We start from the raw sequence: 20448 nt of genomic DNA, 5'->3' as shown, positions 1-20448 counted from the left end.
ATTGACCCGTGTGAACTCATTCCGGACGAGACAGAGGTAGGGCGGGACGACACACCATCTTCGTTACAAGGATTATAAGGAGCGACAGGTATCGAGCAGGATGTGGTAGAGTGTTTGGTATGTAAGGCGGTGGTATAAAAACGCTGCTATAGCCTGTCGCTGCCACGTTCTGCCACGATCGAGCGTTTGTTTGTGCTGGCTTGTATGCCAACCGCTTCCCTTCCGTTCCAAACAACCACCATCAATTTCGGTTATCGGCTCTTTCATCTAGCTAACATAACATATCATGGCGAAAGGGAAGAAGACGTCTCTGAAGACGGTGCTTTCGTCGCAGCAGTCAAGACTAAAGAAGAAGCAAGAAGCGGCTCTAGCGGCACAGGCCGCGGAAAAGAGCAAGAAAGGACCGCAGCCGAAGGGGAAGGGAAAGGCGATCGCCCAAAGGTCTACAATCCCGTTCAAACCTACCGATCGAATCCTCTGCATTGGCGAAGGGAACTTCTCGTTTACTCGCGCTCTAGTTTGCTATCCTCCCTCGTCACTGGAGTTTATGCCACCGTCCAACGTAACTGCGACAGCTTACGATAGTGAAGATGGGTGCTATGCAAAATATCCCGATGCTGCAGAGATCGTCGCTGAATTACGAGATAAGGGCGTTGAAGTTGTCTTCGGTGTCGATGCTACGAAGTTGGAGAAGTGCTCTCCTCTGAAGGGCAGGAAATGGGATAGGATTGTGTGGAACTTCCCGCATGCAGGTGAGCTTATAATTGATACAGAGGTGTATGCACGGGCTTCATTTGACAGGCATCGGCACATAGGGAAGGGATTAACGGACCAGGATCGCAACATCTTGTCTAATCAAATCCTCATTCTTGGCTTCCTCCGCTCGGCCGCCAATTTCCTCACTGACGGACCCATCCCGGCTGTGATGCCCTCTCGCAAACGCAAACGGAATGAGGATGAGGAAGACGACCCTAAATCGGATGCAGAGCGGGAGCATGCTGATGTAACAATTGCCTGCGATGTGCAGACGCGCGGAACAATTCTCATTACTCTGCGAAACGTTACCCCATACATCCTTTGGTAAGCGTGACGGATTCTTCATTATGGGTATTTTGTATATTCATACGCTTCATCAGGGATGTTCCCAAATTAGCGAAGAACCCCCCACCACCTTCTGCACAGGCGAACCCTAATCCGCGATACATACAGCTTCGCTCGTTTGTATTCCGCAAACAAGACTGGAGGGGATACGAGCACCGCATGACAAAGGGAGAGCGAGCACATGGACAGGGGAAGACTGGCGAAGGTGGAGAGGACCGCACATGGGAATTCTGTCTCAAGGAATAGCCTTTGGAAAATCTGGTATTGGACGTCAGCTTGCATAAATCCTGCAGGCCATACTTAATGATACTTGGGAGTGAGCATAAGTGTTAGGACTACAAGACTTTGTTGTGCAGCCTGCTTGTGAACCCTAACCTCAAAAAGGGTTTACCAGGTACTTTCCCCGCACTCGTGATCGGCTGTGATCGAGGAACAGGCGGAAGTGTAGTACCGAATTGGCGCTATATACCCACACTCTGACAAGTACTAGTACTAGTACTGTCCTGAGACACGGCCGACGTCAATATGGAGAACCCTTCGAGTACCAATCCGAAACCACCTTCTCATTCTGAGGAGGTCAAGGTGTCTTTCCCTCGCGACCATGTGATGCTCTTGATGTTTAACCGGCCGCGAGCCCTGAATGCTATGACGCCAACTATGAGACAGGATGTGTGTACTTTGCTGGATTGGTTCGACAAAGAACCTAGCTTGTGGTAGCGTACGCGCTCCGCCTGGTTTGTACAATGTCTAATATATTCACAGGGTGGTTGTGATCACTGGCCAGGGCCGAGTGTTCTGTGCGGGTGCGGACTTGATCGCGTACGTCGGTTCAGTCCGTACTCTTCACGTTGTTCATCCGAGATTGTGTCTAGATGGAACAAGAGTCAACGAAGCGAGGATGGAAAGGATGAAGGTGAAAGGACCATCGCCGACGTCAACGGTTTTGGCTCCATATCTCGACGCTCCAGCTCTTCCAAGCCCATGATCGCAGCCGTCAACGGCGGGGCCTACGGTGGAGGCGTAGAGATCGTAGTTAACTGTGATCTTGTTGTTGCGAGCGAAGAGGCGACGTTTGCTCTACCCGAAGTCAAGCGAGGCGTCGTGGCTATCCAAGGCGGTCTGTACAGCATGTGCTGTATGTGGTCTCCGTGTCTCACTTTGGAATCGTTTCCAGGTATGCCGCGGCTGGCGAGGATTGCTGGTCACCAGGTATGCGTGCTCACTCGGTAAATCAGACTCTGAGCCCACTTGAATTGTGTTCTAGCTCGCAAGTGAGATGCTGTTGCTCGGAAGGAATATTCCCGCTGCAGAGGCCGCGGCTCGGTTCGGATTGTAGGTCCCTTTAGTTGATAATATTTGGTGATATGTGACTACTACGTCTGACGTATGCACCCCTTAGCGTGAATAAAGTTGTCCCGAAGACCGAAGTGTTGTCGACTGCGCTGGCGTGGGCGGTTGAGATCACCACCAACTCACCAGACTCTGTACAGAGCACAAAGCGTGCGCTCCTTCTGACCAACAAGCATGCGGACGTCGAGGACATAGTCAAGGCCCATGCCCGCTCGAAGGAAAGCGTCAGACACTTCACCAGTGAGAATATCAAGGTTGGTAGACATAGCCGTTGTGTACATTGCCGCAGACTAACATCATCTATTAGGAAGGACTTCGAGCTTTCTCGGAGGTGAGATGATGACGTAAATACAGTCTCCATGATGCTGATCCAATGTTGTTAGAAACGAAAACCTGTGTGGTCTAACCCCGCTAAGTTGTGAAATATGGCAGTACGCCGTGGATCGTCGGTGTCTTATCATGTACTTCATGTAAAATTTACTGTGTAAGAATGGACTGGCCAAGTTTTACGAGGATGTAGAATGTGTCCAGTATGATCGTCACGAGACCTCATAGCGGTGTGCCTCATTCCCGAGCGGCAAGCCACCGGAGGTACAGTAAGATCGTAATCTAATCTCGGAGAGCCCATCTCAGGGCAGATCTCGCCTTCGACAGAGCGCATCACGTGGACTCCCGCCGCTTTCCTTCCCTGCCATCTCATGCCCGACCCCAACGACGCCAGCACTTCCGGTACTAGCCAGCCTGGCAGCGACGACTCGACATTCGAGCGATGGCGCCGTACGTTCTCGGTCATCACAGGGCTTGGCGGCACGCCCGAAGAGCGGCAGGCTGACATGGAGCGCTTTCACGGCCAAACCTGTGAAAAGTGGAAGAGAGAGCTGATGAACTATAGTCAGTAGGCTTTGGTGTCTTCTGTGCTACTAAATTTGTTGCTTGAGAGTATGGATTTGCAGCTAATACTTGTTGCAGGTCCCGCGGTCGTATTCATGCTTAAGCATTTGAAATTGTCCGGTTGCTCGGTATCCTCGAAAGACATAATATGCTCCCCGTGTGACTACACCCGTGCTGGAGGCTTCAGTCCTGAGGCAGGTGCTGTTATCCTTTGTCAGGGCCGTTTCTTCAGCAAGAATCATATGGAGGACACCCTAGTGCACGAATTCGTGCACATGTATGATCATGCAAAGTTCAAGGTCGACTGGAGTAATCTCAGGCATCATGCATGTAGCGAGGTAAGGGATTTTCTCTTAATGTGTTCTCTTGTCCCCTTTCACCGCGCAGACGGCTCAATAATGCCGCGATGTAGATCCGGGCGAACAGTCTCAGTGGTGACTGCCGGTGGACGCGTGAACTCCGTCGTGGCTTTGTAGCATTCTCGAAGCAGCATCAAGTGAGTCGTGGCTATCACACCCAAGCACTCATTATAATGAAGTACGCAATAAGGCGTGCGTCCGCCGGCGTGCCATATTGTCTGTACGTGCCAATCCGGCATGCCCAGATGAAGCGACTGCGGAACGTGCTGTCAACGAGGTCTGGGAAAGTTGTTTCAGCGATACGAGACCCTTTGACGAGGTAACGCCCTGCAACCATCTTCTCAGAATGCCATTGACTGTGTGAACGCTGTAGATATATTAGACTTCGAGCGTCAGAGTGTCAGCGCGTCTTCGTGCTATGTTTGGCATCTTAAGGAGGCTTGTGACGTGAAGCGATAGCAGGAAGACTTCTAGTTCTGCCGCCCGGACAAGCAGGATCATTTGCATGTGTTCGACTCCAAGCAAGCTAGCTACGGGTTTAGCGGGGAACTCGATTGCATGCGGGCCGTGCAGTGTACATGGGGCTGTATGTAGCTTAATACCCGCTGTGCTCTCGGTGAGTCGAGAGTGCGGCTGGCAGACAGCTTGTGAACACATGTGTCTGGCGCGAGAATGTTCCGGAGCGGCGATGATTCGCGAACCGAATTGAGCTCTAAAAGATTCTCGGCTGGCATGGCGGCTGGCATGATCACGAGCTCGAAGGTTCTCGCTCGCCAACGTGGGAAGGAAGCCGCCTGAGACAGGTACATAAGCGCGAGAATAAGGTCCGCCTCCTCGTGCGACGCTGTTCTGTTCCTCCCCCTCCTACCGACTCCCCTGCAGCCTCCCGAACCTCCAAAATACCTTACTACGAAGCTTAGCACAAGATGTTCGCAAAGGTCGCGTGAGTGATTCTCGAGCATAGCTGTCCGAATCGCAGGTTGACCCTGAAGTTCGACATCTCAGTGCATTCGCTACCCTCCTCTCCGTCGTGGCGGCTCAGGCACCTTCAATTGTGTTGGAGACCCCGCAGGGATGGACAAGTGGTGTCCAGGCTAACATCAGCTGGTCTACGAGCGACACAAACATACGTTTTTCGTTGGAGTTGGTAAACCCTACGAACTTCCACAACTCGTTTGGTATCGCAACGAACGTCGACCCCACGTCAATGTTCAGTAGCTTTACTCTCCCCATTGTTCCGGCTGGGTAAGCGGCGTGCGTACTTATCTCCGATATGTGGCGGCTGATATTTCCCTTTCCAGCGATGGCTACATCCTTCAGGCGATTAACGTTACGTGAGCAATGCTCGCTTTTCAATGTAAGATGTGTTATAACTGGCATCGGCAATAGGGACATCAATACAGTCTACGGCTCGACTGGCGACTTCAGCATTGCGGCTACGCCATCCAGTGTGTCATCATCTTCCTCCACGGTGTCTGGCAGTTCGACCGTATCGTGAGTCTTCGCAATTCGTGTTGTTATGCCCTTTCTCAACCTTTTCAAGCTCCCTGTCTATCACCTCTTCCGGATCAGGTTCGGCTAGTGCGACTTCTGCTGGGTCCTCAGCTTCCAACAGCGCACCTCCAGCGTCTTCTGGCGCATCGACTGGTGCAGCTTCCCCCTCGAATACGCCCTTCAATGGTGCCCCTGCCGGCCTCGAACTCGGCCTCGCGTCTTGGGCCGTTATGGCGGTCGGCGCTGTCGCTGGTGCCGTAGTCGCGCTGTAAGGCTGTGGGTTGTATTATTGACTGTGAACATTTCGTGGTTCGCACATCGGACCCTGCAGCACTTCTCGGTACCCCCATATATCTCTGTAATGGCGCGCATGGACTATACGGACTTTCTTGCATTTTCTGTTGGGACTCAGCTGATTCCACTACCACGCGTTACATCCATCGTCTCTCACCAGCATGAATGCATCGCACTTGTCGCTCATTTTAATCGTCGGAATCTAGCCTTCGACTGTGTTCAATGACATCCATCATATATACGAAGATGAGTTGCAGTCTTGAGGATGACGTTGGCAGAGATCGAGAAAAGTACCTAAGAAAAGGTAGCGTGAATCGATTTGGACCATAATAAATGAAGGAATGGTTAATTGGCATTATGCTCTAAACATGGGATAACAATTGAAGACAATATTGAAGCAACTAGTTGCCTCAATATCATTATGGAAGTGATACCCATTTGATTTAGACTTCCACAACGTAAATTCTCAAAAGAAAAGGCTGGCCAACGCCGGGGTCGAACCGACGACCTTGGCGTAACACGATATTAGCACCACGCTCTAACCAACTGAGCTAGTCGGCCATGTGTAGTGATTTACTACGGGACATTATATTATTTTCCCTTTTTCGCCAGTTGTGACGAACACGTCGCGGTGAAGCAGGCGGTACACACCGTCGCGCTCAACTCTTACAGTATGTCTCTCGCTTCCAAGAAGGACGAAGAAAATGGTCTCAGCACGTATTACAATAACAAGACCACCATAATACAGGAGGCAAGAGTCTTCAATGACTCACCAATTAGTCCTCGAAAATGCAGAGCACTACTCACGCGGATTGTGTACCTGCTGTATGTCGGGGAGACGTTCGGTACACAGGAAGCAACAACGCTATTCTTCGGGACGACCAAGCTGTTCCAACATAAGGACGTAAGTATCATATATGTCGCCTGCCGCCATGACTATGCGCTTACTTGGGACGCGCGATACAGAGTGCGCTGCGGCAGATGGTTTACCTGGCTATCAAGGAGCTGGCGAGCACCGCGGAGGATGTCATAATGGTGACGAGCAGCATAATGAAGGATATGCAGCCAAACTCCGAGGTCATCTACCGGCCAAACGCTATACGTGCTCTGTGCCGGATCATAGATGTACGTGCTCGTGAACATGTTCCCCGGACGCGTTCATGACCGTTTATCCTTAGCCATCCATGGCACAAGGTGTAGAACGGTTCTTCAAGGCGGCTATTGTGGACAAGAACCCGTCGATCTCGTCTGCCGCGCTTGTGTCTGCCTACCACTTGTTCCCGGCCGCGAAGGATGTCGTGAAGCGATGGGTCAACGAGGCACAAGAGGCAGTAAACGCGAAGTCATCTTCATCCTTCTTTGGTAGCCCGTCCAACTCTTACCTCGGCTGGGGAGGCTCGTCTGCCCCTGCAAACAACGGATACCAGCCCATTGCCTCGACCAGTAACATCACTCAGTATCATGCCTTGGGATTGCTCTATTTCATTCGCCAACAGGATCGCATGGCTGTCACGAAGATGATTCAGCAACTTGGGGGTGGAAAGTCTGGCTCTGGAACGACGCTCAAGAACCCTATGGCACTCTGTATGCTGATTCGCTATGCAGCCAAGGTCATAGAGGAAGACCCAAAGTATGTTACAATCCCATCCACGCTCGATGATTATCTGACTGGTCACTATAGTGTGCAGAGACAGATGTTCGATCTCATGGAGGGGTGGTTACGGCACAAGAGCGACATGGTCAACCTCGAGGCCGCGCGGGCTATCTGCGAGATGAAGGGAGTCACTCCGGCACAGCTGACAAGAGCTATTGCAGGTACGTGCGTAAATCGCGAACACTTGCGAAGCCGGACTAAATGATTTTTGGATAGTTCTTCAACTGTTCCTCTCGTCGCCGAAATCCACCCTGAAGTTTTCTGCGACGCGCACTCTGGCTACTCTTGCCCTCACCCACCCGACGAGTGTTGCTACTTGCAACATGGATTTGGAGAATCTGATCTCGGATTCGAACCGAAGTGTCGCAACCTACGCCATAACGACTCTGCTGAAGGTGAGCGCCCTACGAGCAACTTAGAGACATGAGTGCTGACAGGTATGAAGACTGGCAACGAAGCCTCCGTCGACCGCCTCATGAAGCAGATAACCGGGTTCATGAGCGAGATCAGCGACGAGTTCAAGGTCATCATCGTCGATGCTATCCGCTCTCTCTGCCTCAAGTTCCCTGCAAAGCACGCATCGATGTTATCCTTCCTGTCTGGCGTGCTGCGAGACGAGGGCGGGTACGACTTCAAGCGCGCTGTGGTCGAGGCCATTTTCGACATGATCAAATTCATTGGGGAATGCAAGGAGCAGGCGCTCTCGCATCTTTGTGAGTTCATCGAGGATTGCGAGTTTACCAAGTTGTCTGTGCGCATTCTGCACTTGCTCGGCATGGAAGGGCCCAAAGCACCGCAACCTACGAAGTATATCCGCTACATTTACAACCGAGTGGTGCTGGAGAATGCGACTGTCCGTGCTGCGGCTGTTGCAAGCCTGGCAAAATTCGGCCTGAATGGTCTCGACGAGAAGCTCAGCAACAGCGTCAATGTTCTCCTCAGACGGTAGGATTCGCGATCATCCAATATTGACTCGCTAACGGCCAACGCGCTCACGCAGATGCCTGGACGATGTCGACGACGAAGTTCGTGATCGAGCGGCTATGTACCTGAAAGTATACGAGGAACCACCACTTGCGACGACGTACGTCAAAGAAGGTGCGGCGATAAGACTTGCCTCCCACACCTGTCGTTGAATGACTGCGCTTAGATGCCGTATTCTCTCTTTCCGCCCTCGAATCCCAGCTTGTGTCTTACATCAGCGACCCAGAGGCAGTTGAGAAGCCATTCGACGCCTCATCGATACCCAAGGTTAGCAGAGAACAGGCCTCGAGAGACGTCGCGCGGCCGAGCAGCCTAGACACGATTGGCGTCCCATCGACATCAAAAGCGGTCACGCCGCCGCCACAAACCGCTGCAGAAACGCAGTCGGCATACGTGCAACAGCTCGCAGACGTACCAGAGTTCGCGTCGTACGGCGTTGTACTCAGCAGCAGTTTCAAGCCATCACAACTCACTGAGCCCGAAACCGAGTACCAGGTCTCGTGTGTCAAGCACATCTTCAAAGAACACATTGTATTCCAGGTATAGTTACCTGTCCTTCTGCCGTTAAATTGTACCTCTTAGCTTCTCTGACCACTACAGTTCAATGTATCAAATACTATACCCGACACTGTCCTGGAGCAAGTATCAGTTGTCATGCAACCGGCGGCGGATGCTGGACTGACGGAAGACTTCATCATTCCATACCCGAGCCTATCGACAGCAAATTCGCCAGGAATCATCTATGTCTCTTTCACACGCGAGAACCCCGGCGAATACGCGATGGCTTCTTTCCAGTGCCTTCTCAAGTTCGTAAGCAAGGAAGTGGACCCATCAACTGGTGAGCCGGAGGAAGAGGGCTACGAGGACGAGTACCAGCTGGAGGAGACGGAGCTAGCTGTCGCGGACTATGTCATCCCCAGCTACGTGACGTTCGCATCGGAATGGGATCGCATGCGCGGCGGCGCTTCCGCAACAGAAACATTTTCGCTCTCGAGCATGGACTCCATGAAGGGTGCGTGAATGGCTTTTGCTATCCGGATGTTGACTGACCCCTGGGCTCACAGCTGCGTGCGACTCGATTATCGAGATTCTCAACATGACGCCACTCGGAGGGACGGCGGACCCGCAGTCAGCAACTGTACACACGCTGCAGCTATCCGGGATGGTCGTTGGCGGCGGCGGCAAGGTGCTGGTTCGGTGTCGGATGACTTTCTCGAAGGCACAGGGTGTGACGCTGGAGCTAGGCGTGCGTGCAGAGCAGGAACAGGCGTGCAGCCTGGTCGTAGCTGCTATCGGTGGTTGAGACTGGGCTGTGGATACCTCCATTTGTGCGCGTGGACTTGTTGGTGTGCATAGACGCAGTGTCGTGTGCGAACAACTGTTCAAGCTCGGGTGGTTGTTGGCGTATTCCCATTATCTATTTGTGCATGAGAGTGCTGGCTGTTGTAAAGGAGAATACAAAGGTCCGCTTCTCACAGGACGAGGTCTCGACGAGGAGGACAGTGAGAAATGCCTCCCCGCTGCTGATCGGAGTAGTCGGCCACTGCGGTCTGCGCCTGTGGCTGCTTGGGGTCGTGCCACCGTCCATTCACAAAAGCACACCATGTGTACTTCCTCGGGCCCGCTCAGGTACACCTGTCGCCCTCTGCGTTTCAACGCTCTGTTTGTGTGGTATCGTACGAGCCTCCCCACACAGTCATATTTGCGGCCGCTCGCCAAACTCTCCCCAACGCCAATCACATTGACTCACTGACTTCTCCTCGGAATAACGCACCCAACGTACTGTTCGCCTAAGCCACTCAATACACCTATCGCGCAAGTCTGTTTGCTCAGCTTCTGAGATGTCGTCGGGGCCATCATTACCCACCGCGAAGGCCATTCATGTCGAGACACGGGGTGCGGTGATCCTCGACGAGGAGTCACCTGAGGTGCGTCCTGCCCACAGACACCTAGTGCCGCGCGACTGACGCTGCGGCAGACCCGGGACAGCAGAGGGATCTACCTGCCCAATTACATCGAGCCCGTCTCACACATTGCGGTAGACGTGAGATCCGCGCTGCAGCACGCCATCCTTCTCTTGTGCTGATCGCCTCCCCATCTAGATCGGCGGCTCTCTCGCGAAAGTCGTTTACTTTACTCGTTCCCCGGACCCACCGCGCTCGCCGTCAATAGCAGCGACGAGGGGCTCCAGCGTCGTCAGCGACCTCGCCTCGCCGCTGTCGTCGTCTCCCCCACGAGATACCCCTGTTTCGTCCTCACCGCCCACCGCGAGCCGGTCCAACTCCAAGTTCAACGGCGCGCTCACACCGGCCGTGCTCGACCCACAGAATGGCCATGCCATCGCAATGCCGACCGAGGTGCCCTCCGCCATCGACCACAGCTTCCTGCACGAGTCGCTCCTGCGGCGCGCCTCCGTGCAGCACTTCCCCGGCGGACAGCTCAACTTTGAGCGCTTCGAGACGGAGCACATCGAGGACTGCATCGCGTTCATCCAGGCGCTCATTGAGCGCAGCGCGAAGCTCAATGGTGTGTCCATCGAGGAGATGCGCCGCGGTGTGAAGATTATGGCGACTGGCGGCGGCGCGCACAGGTTCTACGAGCTCTTCGGGCGCGAGCTGCTCGTCGAGGTGCGCCGCGAGGACGAGATGGAGTGCCTAATCGAGGGCCTCAAGTTCATCACGCTGATTCCGGACGAGGTGTATTACTTCTCGGACGAGCTCATCAGCGCGGTCTCGCACCCGACACCAGCACTGCTCGAGCGCCCCAGCCCAGACCCGCCCAAGTACGCGGTTACTTTTGAGCAGCATCCAACACCACAACTGCCGTGCCTGCTTGTGAACATCGGCTCTGGTGTCTCGATTATCAAAGTGGACGAGGACGGATCATTTGAGCGTGTCAGCGGTACGAGTCTGGGCGGGGGAACATTATGGGGATTGTTGAGTCTCCTGACGCCAGCGTCTACATTTGACGGTAAGCCCTTCCTTTATGCTGTCTGGCGTGCACGGTGCGAAAGTTCTGCAGAAATCTTGGAGCTGTCGGAGAAGGGCGACAACAACAAAGTGGACATGCTCGTTGGCGACATTTATGGGCAAGACTACAGCAAGTTCGGGCTGAAGTCTACCATGATCGCGAGCTCCTTCGGGAAGGTGTTCAAGAAGCGAGACAAGAAGGGCTCGTTCACTCCAGAAGACATCAGCAAAAGCCTTCTCTATGCCGTGTCGAACAACATAGGGCAGATAGCGTGGGTCACCTGTCACTGCAGATATCATCTGCGCCGTCAAGTGGTATATGCTGAAGTGGACGGCTGATGGCAGGTATATGAATGCGGAGAAGTACAATCTCGACCGCATCTACTTTGGAGGATTCTATATCCGAGGTACGTCATCGCCCCGCCTGCTGGCCGCCCTCATCGCCATCTGACCGGTCAAATGCTTGGCCAGGCCATGCGGCAACTATCAGCACGCTCTCATACGCTATCCGGTTCTGGAGCAAGGGCACGAAGCGGGCATTGTTTCTACGGCATGAAGGCTTTCTGTGAGTGGTGTCCGATTGTGGATATCGAGGGTCAAGTCGCTTATAGAGGTGGTTCCCGTTCCCAGCGGTGCGATTGGTGCATGGATCAAGAACATTGGAGAAGAAGGGCAGGAAGAAGCATCATCATAATAAGTTCGCATGTCAAGCAGGGTTCTGCCAGAATGTGGACTGATTGGACGCGCGAAGGTCGTTTATGCAGGGAGTCACCGAGCACTACTATGTGTATGTATAGTATCCATCATACGTTATATCCTGCAAATTGCAATCTATCGACATGCATATGGACTCGTCTGGAACGCGTAATAGTCGGCCCGCATTTGGCTACTGCTAAGCATCCATGACATTGCAGCACGGCGTGCTGTAAAGCAGTACTACTGTAGCTATATCAATGATGTGAAATCATGGTCGCGTTTATTTTATGCTCCGGCACCTCGGTCCACTGCACAGCAATCCAAGAATATCTAGCTCAAAAAGGCTGCAGGCGTCTCATGCTGCTGATACATGTATGCAGCGTGCGACAGCATCTGCATTACAGTGGGCGGCGTGGGGTTCATGCTCGAGGATGGAGCGAGCCGGGAGTGGTCGTGGTCTGAGCAGAACCCGACAGCATGATCGGGTCGACATCACGTCATCGAGCTGAGTAGCATATCCGAGATGATATCAGATCGCTTATTTTCGTCTCTGGCACCACCACACCGTTGCGCCGATGCACAGCAAGTAAACAGACACAGGCGGGACAAGCAGCACTCCGCGGTCGGGCTGCGGAAATAGAGAAGGTGGTATGACAGCGTGCAGTATGCTGGGGCTGTATAGGTGGGAAGAAGGCGATAAGCTGGATAGTTGGATATCGAATGGGGCGGGGTCATTAGGCGTAAGCGCCCATAAGGCGTATCAAGAATAAGAGCGCCACGTGCGCGGAGAGCAACCATGGTCATTCATGAACACACAGGCACGAGAAATGATTTGGGCTTGTCGGCTAGCCGTGGTGTGATTCCTCGTCCGACCTCGTCCTTCTGTTCGCAGTGCTTGCATCTGCCGTCGGTGCTGGCGGCGGCGCGAGCATCGATGGGAGCGGGGGCACCGGGATCGATAGCACAATGAGCCGGAAAATGTACAGAGAGGGATTTTCATCCGGGCGGATGAGAGCGAAGGACGGCCGACACCGGATGAGCGGTCGTATGCCTCTGCAAGTGCCGTGGGACATTTGCTCAACTCGGACGCCTGCTGTATAAGTGTCCACCTGCTTAATTTTCTTAAGAGCCGAACTGCCCACCCCTATAGCTCGCGCTTTGTCACCGCTCCTCCTCCATCGCCTTTTGCCTTTCTCTCCCTCCTCCCTTCATGCAGCCCTCGCTCCCCGCGTGGGCCCACCCCTCTGAACAACTTGCTGCACATCCTCCCGCAAAGTCGGGCAGAGCATCCTCAGCAGCCATGAGCGGTCAAGACCAACCAAAGAAGCCCCGACACCGACATCTCCCCTTCCAGCTCGCCGCTTTGAATGAGATGTACGAGAAAAATGAGCATCCTTCGCTCGAGGAGCGAACCTCCCTTGCAGAGCGTCTTAGAATGTGAGCACCGTCGTCGCTGCGTTGTTCATTTGCCCGTCAACGCCGTTGTCCCTCTATTGTTGCTCATGCATACTTCAGGGAGACCAAGACTGTTAACTCATGGTTCCAAAACAAGCGTGCTTCATCCAAGAAGCGGACTAGAGGACCGTCGACGGCCGCCAATGCTGGAACCAACGCCGGCGCCAGTTCCAGCAATAGCTCAAAGAAGAGTAGCTCCGTGGAGCTTCCCCCTATCTCTGCGCTCATTGCATCCGTCCCGCCCCCTCCGGGCCACGGCTCACTCCCTCTCGCTCCTCACGAGTACGAGGACTTTTCAGAAGATGAGCACTTTTCGCGGTTACAACACCCGCAACAGCAGTCTTTGTTTTATGCCGGCAACCCCGGGCATCAGCATTTATACGAGGCCGAACGAAATGCGCAAAGGAAGGGCCGTACACGACCAACGGCGTACCAGACAGAGGAGCTGCGGAAAGTATACGACGTTAACCCGCATCCCACGAAGGAAGAACGCGAAGACCTGGGCGACAGAATTGGCATGTGAGTTTGACGTCCGTTCATGCATATCATTCATCATTTGTTCGATGCTGTGTACGGCAAACTTTCCTACCCGGGCCTTTATATGGGCGTCTAGTGTCTTCTTTCGGACTTCGCGTCTCAGACCCCGAGTGCTAATTTACTGGCCTTCCCTTTATAGGCGATATCAGTCTGTCACCAATTGGTTCCAGAACCAGCGTAGCATTGCGAAGAAACGTAAGGAGGAAGATCTCGCTGCTGCCGTCGCATCTGTTTCGCACTCCGGTGCGTCGTCGAGGGCTCGCACGTTCTCTCCGTTCCCGCCCACGGCGAGCGCCGCCCATCCTTCACTCTCTGTTCCACCTGCAACCGGGCACCCATCGCTCGCCTTTCCACTCCCGCACTCCGTTTCTGCAACCGTCTCTGTACCCCGTGCACGGAGATCTTCCAGTGCTGCTCCGTCCGGCAGGGTTCCAAACCACCCGCATACATTCCATCCTTCCGCTTCTCGACCAACTTCCCCGCGTGTTGCACCGTATCGGACACCACCATCTGATCGCCATGTCTCACGGGAGCACCGTCCCCGCCGCACACGCCCCGAGCCGCACCAGCTTGAGGCTCTTAAAAAACTCTTCCGTCGGACCCCGACGCCGAGCATCGAGGAGCGCAGTGCGCTCGCAATGGTGATTGGTATGGATGTCGGCAAGGTGACGAACTGGTTCAGGAACCTGAGGCAGACGGCTCGCAAGCGCGCTCGTGCCCGGCAGGTCGGCGAAGATGGCGAGGAAGACGAGCTTGAAGAAGGGGAAATTTATGGAGACGACGGCAGTGTTGACCACGACATGGATATGGACGTCGATGCCGACAACGTCAGCATCGCAACCTACGACGTTCACTCCCGCAGCGTATCGCGCGCGGGCACGCCCTTGCATTCTGCCATGTCTGCCTCGTCGGAGCCCTCGCCTCTCATCTTCGCCAGGCACCCACAGCCCTACGGTTACGATGAGGTTTATATGCGCGACGTCCCCAGATACACCCCGCCACCTCCGCCGTTACCTTCGCGGCTCAGCGGAGAGGGATCGCATTCCCGTCCTGCACATATGCAGTCGCGATCGTATCCACGCCCCAGCATGCAGTCATCTAGCAGCAGTGGACTGTCGCACGGTCACTCAGATGACGTTGACTCGCATATGGCTAGCGAGGAGGAATACCAGGAGGCTGTGACGCCGAGCCCGGAGTCGTCGCCCCCGCCGTCGGTCAGCGTTCCTGAGACGTACAACCTCACGAAGCAGAAAGTGTTAACTGCGGTGAGCGTCGGCAGGACCGTTGTTACCCGTGACACGGTTGGGAGCAACGTAATGTCGCCCGTCGACACAGGTGTCAGGGTAGAGGATGCGCTGTTGTTGCTGAGTTTCCACAACAATCCCCATGTTCATTGAGCACAGCAAGAAAAGTGCACTGCTGTGAGTCTCAACTCCTTGAGACGGGTTGTCTGGCTGTGTATTGATGAGGTTGCAGATTCTCCACAATTTGTGTGCGATACTTGCACCCCTGTCATATCATCGGTCTCGTCTGCCTCCATCCGCATAGTGTCTGTTCATTGGTCGATTTATAATCGGTGTGCCTCCGTTACGTTACACCCCTGTTGTCCATCCATAGTACACATTGTCATACTGTAAGTCCCGACCGTCCGTATCGTTATCTATTCGTTATTCGTTATTTGTGCTCCACCCCTTCGCTCCGTGCATGATTAGTAACGCTCCACTCTTGTTCTGTCGGCCCGGGCTGTACTCCCGCAGCCCCATTCGCATTGTCGTTTCAGTAAGCATCAAACATGCATCTGCATATTGGGATGAAGTACTTTACATTGACTGTATGTAGTTTGTCTGTCTTAGTAATTCAAGGCCTTCTCGAGATCCTGTGGGGTAGATCGGCGATTTCGGAGGGAGTCAGCAGCACGATGAGCGCCTTCTACTTCGTCCGACGAGCTCCTTCTGTTACACTCCGTAGTCAAATCAATTACCTGCCTCATAATGAAGCAATACAGACGGTGTAATTACGGGAGATCGCTGGACGGCACTCGGAACTGGAGCCCGACAGTGCTAGCTCCGCCATCTGAGCCCCTTTCCATGTTAATCATAATCGACCGCCATTTTGGCTGCGGGGATAGTTAATGCTCGTTAGGCAGGGACCTTGGATATTAACAAAGTATTGTAACAACGATCTTCATTTTCTTTTCCTCTCAGGGCAGGTGAATTACCCGATCTGGTAGCATCGGGATATCGGACAATGATCGTGGGCGTCTATCAAATGTGGGGGAGTCCGTAGGACCCCCGAATATTGGGGAGGAACCATGATCCCATTCCGGACAAATCTGGGCGATTTTGGACCCTGATCCCTGATATTTTCCCGGACAAAACCAGTCTGTCATAACCCTCATCCCTGGTACGATTTCCGGACATACTCCGGCCAATGCTGGAAGCCTGATCCGAAGACGGACAAGCCTGCTCCGCGCTTATGCCTGGCCAGGTTTGAATGTCCGCTGTCATGTGACATGCATGCGGACGATCCCACGACATCGCGTCATGTCGTGCTCGAGGATAATATATTGAATGTTAGCATTTCTGCAACCTGTACATGTCTACTTATAGTGTCAAAATGTGGGCTCATTAGCGGCCGGTATTCTAAGTGCCTCTCGTTTGCTCACATTTCGTCAGATTGTTTTTTTTGCCATCTATGTAGTTCACATCACATAACTACGGATGAGCGCATTCTCAAACTCGACAATGCCACTTTTTCTGAGCACCCCAAGCTGCCTATCTCGTATCATGGCAGTGAAAATGCTTAGTGCTGCACGCAAGAAGACAAAGAAAGTGGCCACCTCTAAAATCACACAGGTCCAGGAGACAAAGGTGCTTGCACAGAGTTCATATTGCGACGCTACATAGCACAAGTACGAGTGTCCAGTCTGCATTACAATGTCAGAATCGAAGTCGGGGGCGAAATTGTGTTTCTGGGAACCCTGATCCATCATTTCCGGACAAATCGCTGATTTTCGACACCCTGGTCCAAAAAGATACAAATTCCGGACATTTTGGCCCAAATCAGGCGGCAGCCTGATTTTTTCCGGACATATCAGGCCGAAAATCGGAAATTTCTGCCGTACAAATCGACCAACTTTTGAGAAATTGGGATCAGGGTTCCCCCCCTATATTCGGGGGTCCTGAGTCCGTTCCCCGCTTCTTGAATCTTCGATCGCTGACCCTCACCGGCCATTGAGGTCGCCGTCACTAACATTAATATTGTATACCCTCGTCGCTGCTCTCGTTGACGAGCACAGTGGGTACATCATGCCCCACATCCTGCGCGCGGCCCGCACTGTTCTGCGCCCCCGTGCGATGCACACGCTGTCCTACGCCTCCCTTCCGCCACTTCCGCTCGACCCACCCTCTCTCGCCGAGGAAGATGCCGGCCTCACCGACCGTGTCGCTGCGCTCGAGTCTTTCTTCTCCCTTCCCCGCTTCGCGGGCCTCTCGCGCCCGTATTCCGCGCACGATGTCGCCTCGAAGCAGGGCACCGTTCCCCCACTGCCGCTTCCCTCCGCTCTGACCGCCGACAAGCTCTGGCGACTGTTCCAGGCGCGCGCTGCAGAGCGGGCACCGGTCCACACCATGGGCGCCGTCGACCCCGTTCAGATGACCCAGATGGCTCGCTGGCAGGAGGTTCTCTATGTGAGCGGATGGGCTGCCAGCAGCCTGCTCACTACTGCTCGGAACGAGGTCGGCCCTGATATCGGGTGAGTAACACGACCACGAACTATATTCTTTTCTTCGTGGATTGACCGCGCGCCTGTTTCAGAGACTACCCATACACAACCGTACCGAACCAGGTCGAACGCCTCTTCCGCGCACAGCAGTTGCACGACCGCAAGCACTACGATGAACGCATTGCCATAGGCTCTGAGGCTCGCGCTCGCACCCCTTACATCGACTACCTCCGCCCCATCATTGCCGACGCGGACATGGGGTAAATATTGTTCGTCCCAGCCCCTTCGTCTCCATCCCCTGTCCCTATATGCGCACCTATGCTAATTTATATTCCCCAGACATGGTGGCAACTCGACTGTGATGAAGCTCATGAAGCTGTTTGCTGAGGCTGTATGCATTCCTTTCATTCTCATATTCCGCCCCACTCACCCGCCGCGGACCTCCGATAGGGCGCTGCAGCAGTACATCTCGAGGACCAACTCGTCGGAGGCAAGAAGTGCGGGCATCTCTCGGGCAAGGTGCTCGTCCCCACCTCGACGCACATCTCACGGCTCGTCGCGGCGCGTTTCCAGCTCGACCTTCTCCTGCACCCGATGCTCCTCATCGCGCGTACGGATGCGGAGAGTGCACGTCTCATTTCGTCCACTGTTGACGTGCGCGATCACCCATTCATGCTTGGTGTTCATCTCGATGCGGGACGGCGGGAGAAGCCTCTCGCGGAGGCAGTAGAGGAGGCAGAGGCCCGTGGCGCCAGTGCAGAGGATGTCGGGCGCGTCGAGGTGGAGTGGCTCGAGCGGAACAAATTGTGCACCTTTGAGCAAGGTACGTACGCCGCTGCTGCACATATCCCTTCGCTTTTGCTCATGCATATTCACGCATATAGCCGTCGAGCGTACGATTGAACGGTCTTCGCTCCAGCACAAGGATGCTGCGCTCGCCGAGTTCCGCTCGGCGTCCGCGGGCAAATCGAACACGGACGCGCGCGACATTGCGCAAGACATTCTGGGCGTGCCTGTGAGCTGGGACTGGGATCGTGAGTAGTCCGTCCCCCTATTCGATGTCATCGAATACCAGGTTGACGTGTAAACAGTGCCGAAAACGCGTGAGGGATACTACCATTTCACAGGCGGGCTTGAGGCCGCGACGCGACGTGCACGAGCGTTCGCACCGTATGCGGACCTACTTTGGGTTGAAACGAAGCGACCAGACCTTGCACAAGCGCAAAGCTTCGCTCGCAGCATTCGAGAACAATTCCCTGAGAAGTACGTGTCACTACGTGATCAGACTGTGGTAATATCAACGAGTTCTGCGTCGCTAGATTGTTCGTGTATAATTTGAGCCCGAGCTTCAACTGGTCGGCACAGGGCTTCTCAGGTGCGCCTGCATTCTCTCCATTTTCCTTTGCCATGGAGCCATGAACGGTCTATCCTTGATAGATACGGACTTGAAGAACTTTGTCTGGGATTTGGCAAAGGAAGGGTGCGGCAATCGCTTCATGACTCCCTATCTCCTATTAACATTGCGGTACATAGCTTTGTTCTGCAGCTCATCTCGCTCGCAGGCCTGCATTTGAACGCAACCGCCACAGGTGAGTACAGTACTCTCATTAGTCCCTTCAAGCGTGGTGACAACGATTGCGTACTTCTAGCCGAGCTTGCGCAGCGCTATAAAACCGATGGCATGCTCGCGTACGTCGAGCTTGTTCAGCGCAAGGAGAAGGAGCTCGGGTGCGATGTGCTCACCCACCAGAAGTGGTAGGTTCCGCTCGCCTTTCATGAATGTTGCCCTCTTTGCTCACCTCTAATTCTTGCAGGAGCGGCGCGAATTACATCGACCGCATCCTCACGACAGTCTCTGCGGGCTCATCGAGCACATCAGCGGTGGGCAAGGACTCGACGGAACATTCGTTCTGATCAGACATGCTACGTTATGACAATGTTCTTCACGTCGATGCATCAGGAAGTCCGTTCAAAGAGGCGTTGAGCGTGAGATTATAGGCAATATGGCACGACGCCCAGCTGTCGTCACAGTCACACGTCGACACTACATTCTTTCTTTGGCTATGTTACATCGTTGTTTGATTACAGGGATATTCAATACATTCAACCCTCCAGCTTGCCCAGCACCCAGCAGCTTCCAAAGATTTCGCCTAAGAAGATAGGTGCATGAACCCAGCGTGTCTCCGCCGTCGGCGCGGCTCCATAACAGAAGTGTGCCTGCTGTACGAGCATGAAGGCAACAATCATCCCGAGACGATTCTTGTGCGTCAGGTATCCCGTCTTCGTGACTTTGGGCGCGAAGGTCGCGTACACCCAGAGACCCGCGAGGAAGATAGCCGTCTCCGCCAACAGGTTCAACGTGGGGTAGTTAAACAGCCCTACTCCGAACGCGTGCGCATCATGCGGTGTGAGCTTGACGTCTGCGGTTGAACATATGTCAGGCAAGTTCGCATTATAATGGAGACATTTGCTACACACCGTGCCGGTGCGATGGCCACTCCAACAGGAAATGGCTGAGTCCTGCCGCCACTATTACCAACAGATCTGTCGAGGATACCCGTGCGTCCGGCCTCGCTGCCTTGTAGGCAGCGGCGACCAGCAACCCCGAGACGCCCATCCCCACCAGTGAGTGCGAGTATGGGTAGTCGTTGGTATACGGGAAGCATCCTCCTGCAATCGAAGCGTCGAAGTTGAACGACTCGAGGCCGATGAAATTGAGTAAGAAGAACAATGCATCTGCTGCAGCGCCTGCGAGGCATAAGACGGATAACGGGATGCCTGGTGCGAATGGCTTCGCAATCAGACCTACCAGTGCCAGGTCAGTCTGGTGTGTATAGTGAACCTCGCTAACGCACCTGAAGCATAGTGCGCAATCCACATTTTGTAACTGTTCGTAATAAGAAAATCGTATATTGCTGGGGTCGTCAAAGGCGTGGAATG

General features: G+C 54.0%; 9 protein-coding genes and 1 non-coding gene across 10 annotated transcripts; 8 read left to right on the top strand and 2 right to left on the bottom strand.

Annotated features, from left to right (window-relative positions):
- Nucleotides 1-286: 286 nt before the first annotated feature.
- Nucleotides 287-1347, top strand: POSPLADRAFT_1051138 (hypothetical protein; the record flags this gene model as incomplete). The annotated part of the gene is made up of 3 exons (XM_024480124.1): nucleotides 287-752; nucleotides 816-1080; nucleotides 1137-1347. The coding sequence occupies 3 exons, from the start codon at nucleotides 287-289 to the stop codon at nucleotides 1345-1347; spliced, it is 942 nt and encodes a 313-aa protein (XP_024343773.1).
- Nucleotides 1348-1626: 279 nt separating this feature from the next.
- On the top strand, nucleotides 1627-2873 carry POSPLADRAFT_1072124 (hypothetical protein; the record flags this gene model as incomplete). The annotated part of the gene is made up of 8 exons (XM_024482487.1): nucleotides 1627-1814; nucleotides 1864-1920; nucleotides 1974-2218; nucleotides 2276-2310; nucleotides 2366-2433; nucleotides 2501-2705; nucleotides 2759-2782; nucleotides 2835-2873. 8 exons carry the CDS (start codon nucleotides 1627-1629, stop codon nucleotides 2871-2873), a joined length of 861 nt encoding a protein of 286 aa, XP_024343772.1.
- Nucleotides 2874-3149: 276 nt separating this feature from the next.
- On the top strand, nucleotides 3150-4065 carry POSPLADRAFT_1128030 (hypothetical protein; the record flags this gene model as incomplete). Its single annotated transcript, XM_024483694.1, has 4 exons — nucleotides 3150-3342; nucleotides 3421-3680; nucleotides 3755-3838; nucleotides 3892-4065. 4 exons carry the CDS (start codon nucleotides 3150-3152, stop codon nucleotides 4063-4065), a joined length of 711 nt encoding a protein of 236 aa, XP_024343771.1.
- A 480-nt stretch (nucleotides 4066-4545) lies between these two features.
- On the top strand, nucleotides 4546-5720 carry POSPLADRAFT_1037809 (hypothetical protein). Its single transcript, XM_024477273.1, has 5 exons — nucleotides 4546-4644; nucleotides 4707-4946; nucleotides 5003-5035; nucleotides 5091-5195; nucleotides 5245-5720. Exons 1-5 carry the CDS (start codon nucleotides 4628-4630, stop codon nucleotides 5465-5467), a joined length of 618 nt encoding a protein of 205 aa, XP_024343770.1. The 5' UTR covers nucleotides 4546-4627; the 3' UTR covers nucleotides 5468-5720.
- A 249-nt stretch (nucleotides 5721-5969) lies between these two features.
- POSPLADRAFT_t3 lies at nucleotides 5970-6050 on the bottom strand. Its single transcript has one exon. It is a non-coding gene; the product is annotated as a tRNA-Ile (tRNA).
- Nucleotides 6051-6162: 112 nt separating this feature from the next.
- On the top strand, nucleotides 6163-9607 carry POSPLADRAFT_1072122 (hypothetical protein; the record flags this gene model as incomplete). The annotated part of the gene is made up of 10 exons (XM_024482486.1): nucleotides 6163-6393; nucleotides 6456-6614; nucleotides 6668-7119; nucleotides 7171-7304; nucleotides 7360-7538; nucleotides 7589-8088; nucleotides 8144-8241; nucleotides 8294-8667; nucleotides 8728-9139; nucleotides 9192-9607. The coding sequence occupies 10 exons, from the start codon at nucleotides 6163-6165 to the stop codon at nucleotides 9428-9430; spliced, it is 2778 nt and encodes a 925-aa protein (XP_024343769.1). The 3' UTR covers nucleotides 9431-9607.
- Nucleotides 9608-9968: 361 nt separating this feature from the next.
- POSPLADRAFT_1128768 (hypothetical protein) lies at nucleotides 9969-11790 on the top strand (the record flags this gene model as incomplete). Its single annotated transcript, XM_024483771.1, has 7 exons — nucleotides 9969-10055; nucleotides 10106-10171; nucleotides 10230-11097; nucleotides 11149-11368; nucleotides 11442-11503; nucleotides 11568-11661; nucleotides 11727-11790. 7 exons carry the CDS (start codon nucleotides 9969-9971, stop codon nucleotides 11788-11790), a joined length of 1461 nt encoding a protein of 486 aa, XP_024343768.1.
- Nucleotides 11791-12926: 1136 nt separating this feature from the next.
- On the top strand, nucleotides 12927-15658 carry POSPLADRAFT_1068306 (hypothetical protein). The gene is made up of 4 exons (XM_024482291.1): nucleotides 12927-13229; nucleotides 13308-13766; nucleotides 13924-15205; nucleotides 15261-15658. The coding sequence occupies exons 1-3, from the start codon at nucleotides 13003-13005 to the stop codon at nucleotides 15179-15181; spliced, it is 1944 nt and encodes a 647-aa protein (XP_024343767.1). The 5' UTR covers nucleotides 12927-13002; the 3' UTR covers nucleotides 15182-15205; nucleotides 15261-15658.
- Nucleotides 15659-17140: 1482 nt separating this feature from the next.
- On the top strand, nucleotides 17141-19621 carry POSPLADRAFT_1175696 (hypothetical protein; the record flags this gene model as incomplete). Its single annotated transcript, XM_024488374.1, has 11 exons — nucleotides 17141-17538; nucleotides 17601-17768; nucleotides 17848-17899; nucleotides 17959-18331; nucleotides 18393-18542; nucleotides 18600-18777; nucleotides 18828-18883; nucleotides 18946-18988; nucleotides 19042-19097; nucleotides 19158-19263; nucleotides 19323-19621. The coding sequence occupies 11 exons, from the start codon at nucleotides 17141-17143 to the stop codon at nucleotides 19420-19422; spliced, it is 1680 nt and encodes a 559-aa protein (XP_024343766.1). The 3' UTR covers nucleotides 19423-19621.
- On the bottom strand, nucleotides 19612-20388 carry POSPLADRAFT_1128394 (hypothetical protein; the record flags this gene model as incomplete). Its single annotated transcript, XM_024483732.1, has 3 exons — nucleotides 19612-19928; nucleotides 19987-20313; nucleotides 20364-20388. The coding sequence occupies 3 exons, from the start codon at nucleotides 20386-20388 to the stop codon at nucleotides 19612-19614; spliced, it is 669 nt and encodes a 222-aa protein (XP_024343765.1).
- Between the last annotated feature and the right edge of the window lie 60 nt (nucleotides 20389-20448).

The sequence above is a fragment of the Postia placenta genome, assembly GCF_002117355.1.
Source record: "Postia placenta MAD-698-R-SB12 unplaced genomic scaffold POSPLAscaffold_1, whole genome shotgun sequence".
NCBI classification, from domain to species: Eukaryota; Fungi; Basidiomycota; class Agaricomycetes; order Polyporales; family Adustoporiaceae; genus Rhodonia; species Rhodonia placenta.
This window is presented reverse-complemented; position numbering and strand designations above follow the sequence as displayed.

Coding starts and splice junctions, on each gene's coding strand:
- POSPLADRAFT_1037809 (XM_024477273.1), top strand. Junction 4,947..5,002: donor CTCCCCATTGTTCCGGCTGG/GTAAGCGGCGTG, acceptor TTCCCTTTCCAG/CGATGGCTACATCCTTCAGG. Junction 5,196..5,244: donor TCTGGCAGTTCGACCGTATC/GTGAGTCTTCGC, acceptor AACCTTTTCAAG/CTCCCTGTCTATCACCTCTT.
- POSPLADRAFT_1068306 (XM_024482291.1), top strand. CDS start 13,003: ATGCAGCCCTCGCTCCCCGCGTGGGCCCACCCCTCTGAACAACTTGCT. Junction 13,230..13,307: donor CTTGCAGAGCGTCTTAGAAT/GTGAGCACCGTC, acceptor TGCATACTTCAG/GGAGACCAAGACTGTTAACT. Junction 13,767..13,923: donor CTGGGCGACAGAATTGGCAT/GTGAGTTTGACG, acceptor TTCCCTTTATAG/GCGATATCAGTCTGTCACCA.